An 11,172-nucleotide genomic window follows, 5' to 3' on the forward strand; every position below is an offset into this window, starting at 1 on the left:
CTAAAATCCACACAAAATAATATCTCTTCTATATCACGAGAAATCTCTACGTCACTCACCAAACATTTTCTTATGCCAAGCCATGCATTGTACACACGTAACTGCTAATTATTCACAACAAAGAAAAGTATCCAACAACATATAATCATGCGTAATGTATTTATGTTTTATACTTTACAATTTTCTTATTTTCATCGTTGTCTAATGTAATAAACTGCAAAAGTAACTTGTGTTTGGCACGTGTGTGATCTACTCGCATGATCAATGCTGACAGCACTGCCAGTAAAAACATCAACCTTACCGTTTACCTTTCCAAACAAGAAACCTCACCGGTTGCCACTGTCAGGGGTAAAACGGTAAGACTGCCCTCATCTCAGAAAAAAAAAAATCATTTTTTGTGTATATATACTACTATACAGCTCCCACCTCCCACCAAACTCAATTATACAAAACCCTGAAGAAAGACACAACAACCATTGTTACTTTCCATTGATTGAGCTAAAGCTTTGGCTTTTCTCGGATAATTTTTCATTGGGTACAAGAAAGTCTCTAACTTTCACCGAAAGAGCAAGGATCTGAGATGTGTGGAGGTGCGATTATCTCCGACTTCATTCCGGCGGGGCCCGCCGGCCGGTCCCGACGCGTGACCCCCGAAATCCTGTGGCCGAATTTGAGGAAGCGGTTCTCGAAGCCGCTGCTGGACGATGATTTCGAGGCGGGGTTCAGGGAATTCAAGGATGACTCTGAAATCGAGGATGATGATGATGAGGATGAAGAGGACAGTTTGATGGTGGTTGGTGTGAAGAAGTCCGTTGGCTTTTCTCGCCCCAACAAGACCTCTAAGTCTCTCTCTCGTGGTAACTTTACTTTCTGATGATCATCCTTTGAGTTTTAGTTGTGTTTTTCTGTTGTTTTGTTTTGGTTTTTTAATCTGGAGTTGTGGTTTCGGTTTTACATGCATTCCTTGCTTCGACGCTTTGGTTTCTTATTGTTGTTGAGTGATGGAAAAGTTATTACTTTTTCATGCTTGTGCCGTTTTTTAAACAAAAAACTGTCGAAGATATTGACTTTTTTCTTACAGAGAAATGCTTTTGATGTAAGGTTTTCTGGGATGTTAATTTTTGTTTTGTTTTTATTCTTCTGGAAGTTCTGTTTTTGGAGTTGGCACGGCAGAGGGGATTTTATTGAAATCGTTGTGGATCTTGTGAGCGTTGAAGAGATTTATTTGCTATATGAAATTTATTTGTAAAAATAAATGGAACATCTTTTGTGATCATTTTGGGGCTTGTTATGTCTATGCACTGTGGATGAAATTTGGGGATTACATTAATTGACTACAGAGCCGTATGTATCGGGGCATGATTTTGTAGATCCAATTAAAGTTGGTTTCGGTTGCTTGTTTAATCATCTCAAGCAAAGTTGCAATTTCTTTAGTACTCCTGATGATTTGTGGTGAAGTTGAATTTTGTACTCCACCTTATTTCAAAACTTTTATGAGTTGGGTATTTATTTGTCTTTTAGGACTTTTTTCTTCTGGATATAAAAAATATAGGAACAGTGTTCTTTCCATTGGTTTTGGCTGGGTGTTAGAAGCATAGCTCACGATCATTGACTGGATCAGTTCAGGAATTCAGTTGCATGTGCCTTTGGGATTGATTTTTGTGTTTGAAAATTATGCTTTAAATTCAACTATGCTTCTTTGTGGGCACAATCAACAAGACAGGGTTGACCCTGTTCATTAATTGTTCATTAGTTGATCCAATTTTGGCATTTCGTTTAGTATTGCTTTGGTTATTGGTCTGCTAGGTGGTTTACTGTTTGTGGGCTAAACAATGTTTGCTTGATTTAGATTTCTCGCTGGTTAATCCATGAAATTGAAACGATTGTTACATTGTTATTACAAGCTGTGAATGTTTCTTCATAATACTGATTTTCCTTTTACCTTGTGGTGTTGTCTGATAGATCTGAATTGTTTTGTTTATCTGTGTTTTTGGTATGTGATAAATTATTTTAATGATACTCCATATATATTGTTTCTACGCGATTATTTATGTTATTTCTTATTTTTATTGAAGGATCAACAACTGTAAAATCTGGGGAATCAAAAGGGCAAATTGAGAAGTGTGCCAAGAGAAAGAGGAAGAACCAATATAGAGGAATTCGTCAGCGTCCATGGGGAAAGTGGGCTGCTGAGATCCGTGACCCAAGAAAGGGGGTTCGTGTTTGGCTTGGAACTTTCAGCACTGCTGAAGAAGCTGCAAGAGCTTATGATGCTGAGGCAAGGAGGATCCGTGGCAAGAAAGCCAAGGTGAATTTCCCTGATGAGCCTTCAGCTGTTTCTTCAAAACGCCTCAAGGTGATTCCAGAGGAAAGCCTGAGCTCTGTGCAGCCAAAAATGAACCACTTGTTCAACTTTGGTGACAATCTGGAGGACTACTACAGCCCTGTGGATCAGGTGGAACAGAAGCCATTGGTTAACCAGTATGTGAACCCTGGTCCATTCACTGGAAACTGTGTTCAGCTCTCACCAGTTACTCAATCTGCTGATGTTACTGCTTATTTCAGTTCTGAGCATTCGAGCAATTCATTTGATTACTCTGATCTTGGATGGGGTGAACAAGTTCCAAGGACCCCTGAAATCTCCTCCATTCTTTCTGCTCCTCTGGAGGGTGAATCTCAGATTCAGAAGAAAGACAGTGAAGACATGATGCCTGTGCAAGATGATTCTGCAAAGACACTTTCTGAGGAGCTTGCAGACATAGAATCCCAGCTGAAGTTCTTCGAGGCCCCTTTGTTTGATGGAAGCTGGGGTGATGCTTCATTGGCTTCTCTGCTAGGCAGTGATGCAACTCAGGATGCTGGAAACCCTTTGAACCTTTGGAGCTTCGACGACCTGCCATCAATGGCAGGCGTTTTCTGAGCAACATTGTATCTCCCTTTATGTAAATAAAGCTACAAGGTAGTTTTTTTCGTTCAGTTTCTGCTCCCCTCTTACTGAAAACCATCCCTGCATAGATTACTATTACTATTACTATTATTATTATTGTTCTTGATTGTGTATTGCTTTCAGGAACGGTGGTCGTGGTGTTGATGATGGAGTCACAGGAAGAAGTAACATGCTTAAGGACACGTGTCGTTTATTCTCTTGTAGCTAATGCAGTATAGGTCTATATAGGTTTTTTTAGGTGTCCTTTGTGAACTCAAAGACCTCCTTTTCAGGGGATTTTCTGCTTGATGTCCATAAGGATTTATATTATATATGGCCTGGGATACACTCTTGACTGCTGATATAGTTATTATATTATATTAACTTGGTTGTTTTCATTGTGTAAATTTCATTATGATTTCATACCACCATTTATTCAATGCTTTGTTTGGTTCATGATTTCTTTTTTGTTTCACTTTTCTGGTTTGCCTACATTTTTGGATAAAATTTTTAGCTATTTTTATGTGTGGAAAGCCTTTTTGCTCTAAACCTATGTCTTGCATTGTTTGTTCTGTTGGGGAGTGTTATTATGCATTGAAAATTTAGGTGTGATCAAAGATTTTTGCCTTCTGATACATTATTTATTGTTATTATTTCTTATAATAATTTCTTCATTTTCTTATTTTTCCTTATGTAAGTATAAGTCTCGTTTATTGAGAAACTCTTTTTGAGAAATTTCAATGTTTTCTTCAGGTCCACGTACATGTTTTCATCAAAATTTATAATTTTTCTAGGGTAAATCTAAAATTTGTTGGAAGTTGGCGTTTTTATGTTTTACTTTATACGCTTTCTAATACATATTTCACAAGTACTTTAATTGTATATTGCTTTTAAGAATGTTCAAAATTTAGATATGGTATTTATTAAATGATGTTCTTTAGTTAAACTTTCAGTTTCTTTTTCACAATCTACATTAAATGATCTTTTTAAATTAAATTTGGTACCTTTTTTTAAGAAACAGAGTTATTCAACAGTGAAATATTAATGATTTGTTACCAGTCAAAGCAGCCAAAAGCACTTAAACTAAGCTAGATTTAGAAAATTTCAACCACGAATGTCAAATGTTTTTCTTTTTATCAGTCAAAGGTTTTTTTGTTGTAACTTAGGAAAGCATAAAGGAAATTAAATAAATTTTTAATGTTATTTGCAGCGTTTATTATTTGTTTTAATATATAATAGCTTAGCATTTTGTATTTGTGTCAATACTTTCATGGCATTTATTACTTGTTTAACTAGCTGCAAAATATTTTCAATTCTATTTTCTTTTTAAGATTTTAAGAAAGTATAAATATTATGTATTTTTTAATGCTTTTTCTTAACATACTGAAAAAGTTTATAAAAATGACATTAGTCTGTTTTTTTATTAATAAAAGGGTCAAAAGTTTGACAACGATTAACAGAAGTCTTCTTTGAAAGAGTATATGATTTAAGTGTTTGAAATAAATATACGTCAAAATTCATAAAAATATCCTATAATTATCTCACGAGATATTATTTTTAGTTTATGTTTGTAAATTCTTTAAAGTGGCTTATAAAATCACTTTTAAATATTACAAGGTTTTTATGTATATATTTTCCTTTCACAAATTCATGGTGACTATACTCGCGACGAATGAAATATTTTTAGATACATATAATACGAAAAAATTAATATAAATATTAAGTTTGTACAAAAAATCACAATTTTTGTTAATAAAGTTAATTCTTTAATGAATTCCCTTCTTTTCAACGACTGAAAATATAATTTAGTTAATATAACTTATACTTTCATAATTTCTTTTATTGTGACTAGTAATTTGTTTATATTTTTCTTCTACAATGTTTTGTAGTGAATATATTTTTATAGTTTACTGTTTACGAATGTTTTAACTATTTTACAACAAAATATAAATTTTCAAGCTAGTATCACGTTATTCTTCTTCTTCTTATTATACAATTTTAATTTCAAAAGTTAAATTTAGATTTTAATTACCAACTGTTTTTACTTTTAACTTATTTACTGGAGCAGGTAAATTTTTTTATGGTACTGATTTTATGCTTCTTAAATTTATTACCGTGAATTTTTTTTTCTTAATTTATGATGCTCAAACGTGTTTCTTTAAAAAAAAGTAAATCGTGACTATTTTTATTTTCATACAATCTTAATATAATAATTACTTGGTTAATTTTAATTTCTCCATTAATGATTCTATTATTGTTTTCTTTTAATATAAAAGGGAGGCAAATATCTTATGAGTATTTATTATGTATCCAAATCTCACATATCACCCAAAACGTAAATTTGTATTTTTCAGAGAAAAAAACCGGCAACTTTGTGTAATAAGAAACATATTCTTAGGATTTCACAGTACGTTGTTAGCATCACGTGGGAGGCAAAAGTTGGGGTGCAGAGGCACGTGACAGAGTGATCGGAAAACCAATCAAATTCATCCTTAGACCTTGTATTCTCGGTAAGAATGGAAAGTTAAAGTGCATGACACGATTCCGATCTTAGGTTTACCCATGTTACCAAGTTTAGGTCACTTACAAAACGACATCATCCTGTTTTGGGATTGCGAAACCTAATATGCTTCGAATTGCGTACCCTCTGACTACCATGTTACTGTCACTCATCTGTGTGTGCCATTCCAGCACCGTATAAATTCAAAGCCTTTCACGTGCTTCACACACGTGTCAGTGGAATTAGGTACTAAATTTAAGACTTTGATATAATTACGTATTTTCTTTGTTTATTTTGATTTTGTACGTAGGTTGTTTTCTTACGATAGAATTCGGAATTACTCTTTCATGTTGTTTATTTTATTGTTTCTTAATAGTTTTTAGTTTTGGTCTTTTTAAAATTTCAACCATATTTTCTTACTTGTAATTATAAATTTTGGAGTAGACTTTTAGTTAGGAATAATTCAATCACAGTCTAATATCTCGTAAGTATACTTTATCTTGATAATCATGTTAGATTTGTGGTATTTTAATATGAAAGTTGATCGTTGATCACCTATTTTTGATCACCAATGAGATTAATAACCAATCGATCTATATTATTTTAAAAGTTCTAGATAATTAATTGACTGATTACTTTTGATAATATTTACTGTATATTTTTGTTGTATCCAGCAACTGCCACATTGTTATAGTAATGAAAAAGAATATGAGAATGGTAATTAGTTCCTTGCTGGCGGCTATGAAGTTTGTTGTTTTGGTGAAGACCATGGAAAACTTTATCAACTTCTTCCAGCTAACGTGATAGCTACATACAATGAAAATAATAATAAATAACAATATCACTAATTTTTTATAGTATGTGTTTGTGGTTTTCACATGTATTGAATGTGATCAGAAAGTTTCATACAGAAAATATAAAAGAACAGTAATAAGAAAAATTACGTTTTTGAAAGAATATAATAATACAAACACAAGTAAATAAAAAATTCTTTAATTTTATTTTTTGAATCTACATAGTAAATTACAATTGAATCATTTCCCAACAAGATACATGATTCATGACGCATGTCTCAATAAATAAGTACTTCTTCGTATATTTTGGAACACTTACATTAATTAGACATGTCTGATAGAAATTAATACATGATCTATTGAAAAAGTTATTAGTAAATGATTAGTATAATTTAATGTATAAATCATTATTATTATTTCCATTGTCATCATGAATAATTAGATTTTTCTCTGAGTAGCTTTCTCTCGTAAATAACCTAATTTCCTACAACTAATATGGTTTGGGCAAGACAAAATTACTATTTTTTAATTATTTAAAGAAATAACACATTAGTTATAAATCATATGATACTATTTAAAATCAATCAAAATTATTTTAAAATTACACTCTTTTTTCTTCTAATTTAAATTCTCACTTTATTTCTTTTATTTTTCTTTTCTTTTCTTTTTTCATTCCTTCATCGAACAAAGATTTAACAGAATAATTCTATTTGTGAGAGATAATTGAAACCAAAGATTAATTATAAAATTACAGCTGAATTATAGGTTATATTTAGAAATTAGCTTACTAATTGATTACTTTAAAGTTATATATGATAAATAAACAAGAAAGTAAAATAAAGAAAAAAAAAGTACAATGACTTTCTAACGACGTCAAATATCATTATTTTGATGACTATATCAGTAAAATCAGAGTGACAAGACTCAAGAGTGATTGATTTCCATACCTTAAAAATAAATAAAAATTAATAAATAAATTTCATGGGATCCTGATTCTGACATATGATTGAAACGTATAATCATACATTTTACTTATTTTTGGTGAAATATAATTTAAGAGTTTTATTTTTCTCAAGATGCCATGAATTGTTGGGTGTGGAAGAATGAATGGACATAGGAAATGGGCTTGTCTTGCACTGATTCAGTAGCCTTTCCGCCTATGAGCTGAGATGGATCAGATTTGTAAATGGGCTTATAAGGCCTTTTTGCCAAACTACACGAATTAAAATTTATAGCTTATGAAACTAAAATGAAAATAAATAACTTAATTTTAACATTTTCTTTAGAAAAAAATAATATTCTCAATAAACAAAACCATTGGAGTATATTTTCATAATTTTTTTATGATAGAGAATAAAGGATAAACAAATTTTATCGTAAATCCACACACACACACACACATATAATATGTAATATTAATATTAAAATACTTTTTAAAATTTGTAAATAGATATTATTTATTTACCTTAAAAGGAGCCCACAAAAAAAAATCATTATGTCTGTTTTGTGGTTTATCTGCCTTCTGGATGATGCAAGTAGAAAAGATGTGCAATATTGGTTATATAATATTTTTATTTTATTAAAAAAACTAATTTTTAAGAATTGATGTTTTAATTTTTGGCATTTTGTTTAAAATATTTATAAGAATGTTGTGTTTTTGGTGAAGCTGAGTGTTTTTTCCTAATTTTGAGGGACTGGAGAAAAAAAAATTAAAATATTAACTATAAAATATAGAAGTAAGCTATACATTAGTTATAACACCTATAATAGTATTTTATTATGTTATAATTTACTTATTCATCGAATACTTTAATTTCCATCCAACAACTTCTGGATTATAAATATATATAAGATAGTTAATGCAACACGTGTATCATGTGTGGACATGTACCCATCAATCTTAGCAAGCTAATTAAATAATTTGTATACATTTGATTTTCAAAGTGAAATAAATATATAAATAAAAGGGCATTATGTTCGAATTTTAGTAAAAAAATGTTTAGTCAAATTCAAAAATTAATAATCCGTCACGTGGCCAGTTAATGTGCATGTGTTAAAGGTGTCACAATATTTATTTTAATAATTTTATTTTTAATTTTTTCTAGATCATCAATATACATTTTTAATATCTTTTCAACTATTTCATAACCTGAAAAAACCAACACAAAATTTCATTACATTTACCACCTTCTATTTTGAAGAGTCTGAAAGCAAAAACAATTTCATTAGAAATGTCTTATTAATACAAATTTTAAATAAAAAATTAAAAGTGGGTAAATCAGTATATGTTGACATCTATATATTTTATTTTTCACTTGTAAATTAAAATAATCTAAGAAATTTACAAATTTAGTCATAAAGCATTTTTCCTTGGTCAAAACTTTTTGTTTCATAATGAAACAAACTGATATATTTGAAGCACTCAATCTGAATTTTTGATATTGTTTGACTTTCATTTCTGAGTTCGATCGACTTCGGATTTTTTAAAACTCTAGCCAAGAAATTTGAAAATTCGTTCCAGAAACGCAACCTCCCATGTGTTTCAGAGGTATTTTATTATATTCAAAGTGTTCCACACAAAACAAAGAACCTTTAAAATATAACATCAGAAAAAAATTAATTATTTTTATAGTTTTAACTAGTTATACAAACTTATATAAATGAATATGAAGTAAACTTATATATGTTTTTAATCTTTGAATTTGATGTAAAATTTTATTTAATTTTGTTTAAAATTTTAATATTTTTTAGTTTCAAAAATTTAAAATAAATGAATATAATATTTTTTTAATATAATAAAAATGTCTTTTAATTGACATTGCAGTGAAAATATGTTAAATGGTATAAATAATTCAAATGATAATATAAAATATATTTGATATATATCAAAAATATTTAATAAAATTGAATAAATAAAATTATATTAATTTATTTTTAATTTTTTTTATCAAAATATATCAAAATTCGAATAAAGGTGATTTTTAATTTGATATAAAAATTTTAAACTAAAATTATATTTAATTTTAATAGATAATATAATTTTCCACTGTGATGGCGGTTGAATTTTAAGACGAAAGTTAAATATGCTGTACTATAAAAATATAAGACATTGGATGTTGACCATGATTGACATAGAAGCTTTTTCTTTTAATTAAATGAAGCCATTTATTTTTAAATCGCATTTATATGATAAGAAATATATGTATACAACACAACACAGAAAACAAAGGTGATACAAATAGATAATTAGGTAAAACAATGTTAAAAAATTATGAAAATTACATTTTTATCAAATTATAAATCTCGCCAATCCATTTTGTCTGATCTACTATAAAAAAACCTAATAATTTCTTAAAGTTTTTCTTTTGTAAAAGAATTATATTTTCAAGTTTTTTCATTATAAATTATTCTAAAATATACATTATTTTATTTATAAGAAAAGTAACGAGCGTTCAAAATATTAATTCAAACTTTCAATTAGTACTACAAGTTATAATATAACTACTAAAATTACAATTACATAGTATAAAACAAATTTATACAGTGATAGAAAATTACCTTAAAATAGTGTGGAGGTAAAGAAGAGACTAGAATAAAAAATGGGTTGAAATGTAATGTACTATTTGAATAAAACTATAAAAAAATAATAATGAAATGTGGAATTAAGACTGTAATTAGAAGGAAGGTACATAAAGAAATGTCAAGGAATTTGATAAATATTCAATGAGTCAAATAAATGAAAAAAATATAAAAAATTATTAAAAAAAAAAACTAAATAAAATAAAAAACTAAAAAAGACTTGGAAATAAATTGTTAGATTGTCTAATTATGAAATGTTTTAATAATTTAAAACTGATATGAAAAAGGAGAATGTGGTGTCTATTATTTTTGTCTCTACCAATTTTAAAAATATGATATTAAACTTATTTATATTTAAGATATTTTCTTAAAATTAAGATGATTTCAATTAATAGAAGAGATTCACATGTTTAATATTTGAAAGAATAACAGAGTTTAATATTTTTATGAATATAATAGAAATGAAATAAATATTCATTAGATATAATATGTAAATATTATTTGAATAAACATAAGATTAGAAGAATTAGAAAAAACTTAATAAATGTACTTAGACTGTATTTTTTAATATGTTTATTAAAGCAGGAGTTATGAAAAAGACATAGGTATTAGGTTGTGCTAACTTTGAAATTTTGTCTCATGTGGTTTTTATTTATAAATAATGCTCGGCTTAGTTCATGCCATGTCGAATTAATTACATCTATAATGGCATTAACACGAACACAATGAAGGCATCAATGGGTGGCTCTACCATGTTGTACAATAATGTTTGGAGAGAAATTATTCAGCGTCTGTGAAGGCACCCATTTTGTCAGAAACGTAAGACAGCGACATGACAACATAGAAAATGGCAATGCCATAGCATGGCATCAAACAAAAACCATTTACAACGTCTAACTTTCATCCTTCACTTTCAAAAATATTCTTCTAACATCAATTTTTTACATTTATTTGATATTATTATTATTTTTTTTAGAAAAAATATAAAAGTTTATATTTATAATTATTTTATTTTTGTATCATGTGAAATTAATGTAAACGTATCTTTGCAAATCATTGCTTTTTCATTTTCTCCGTCTCTCTAATTTTCAAATCTTAATCATTCGAACTTTCTATCTACAATTAACCCAATTTCATCATCTTCAAATTTATAATAGAATATTTGATAATGGAGTGCGCAAGATTTTTATTTGCCGGCTTACAAGGCATCACTTTCGATCTCCAAACTTCATATATATTCTTCGATGTCTCTCATTTTGATAACATCATCAACGCATATATATTAATTTCTACCCATCAAATCGCGTTGACTAAGCCAAATTAAACACTAAGTAAACTTAAAATGATTGTTCACACTACGTAATATGTGGCCA

General features: G+C 28.7%; 1 protein-coding gene across 2 annotated transcripts; it reads left to right on the forward strand.

The window, feature by feature from the left end:
- Window positions 1–424: 424 nt before the first annotated feature.
- Window positions 425–3,324, forward strand: LOC124841121 (ethylene-responsive transcription factor RAP2-12-like). Of its 2 annotated transcripts, XM_047317312.2 has the most exons (4): window positions 425–857; window positions 2,076–2,481; window positions 2,566–2,959; window positions 3,071–3,324. In XM_047317312.2, exons 1-3 carry the CDS (start codon window positions 581–583, stop codon window positions 2,918–2,920), a joined length of 1,038 nt encoding a protein of 345 aa, XP_047173268.1. In that variant the 5' UTR covers window positions 425–580; the 3' UTR covers window positions 2,921–2,959; window positions 3,071–3,324. The 2 variants fall into 2 exon arrangements, with proteins under 2 accessions (XP_047173268.1, XP_047173267.1); XM_047317311.2 differs by having other exon boundaries at window positions 2,076–2,959.
- The last annotated feature ends 7,848 nt before the right edge of the window (window positions 3,325–11,172 follow it).

The sequence above is a fragment of the Vigna umbellata genome, chromosome 11 (genome assembly GCF_029865625.1).
Source record: "Vigna umbellata cultivar VRB3 chromosome 11, Vumbellata_1.0, whole genome shotgun sequence".
NCBI lineage: Eukaryota > Viridiplantae > Streptophyta > Magnoliopsida > Fabales > Fabaceae > Vigna > Vigna umbellata.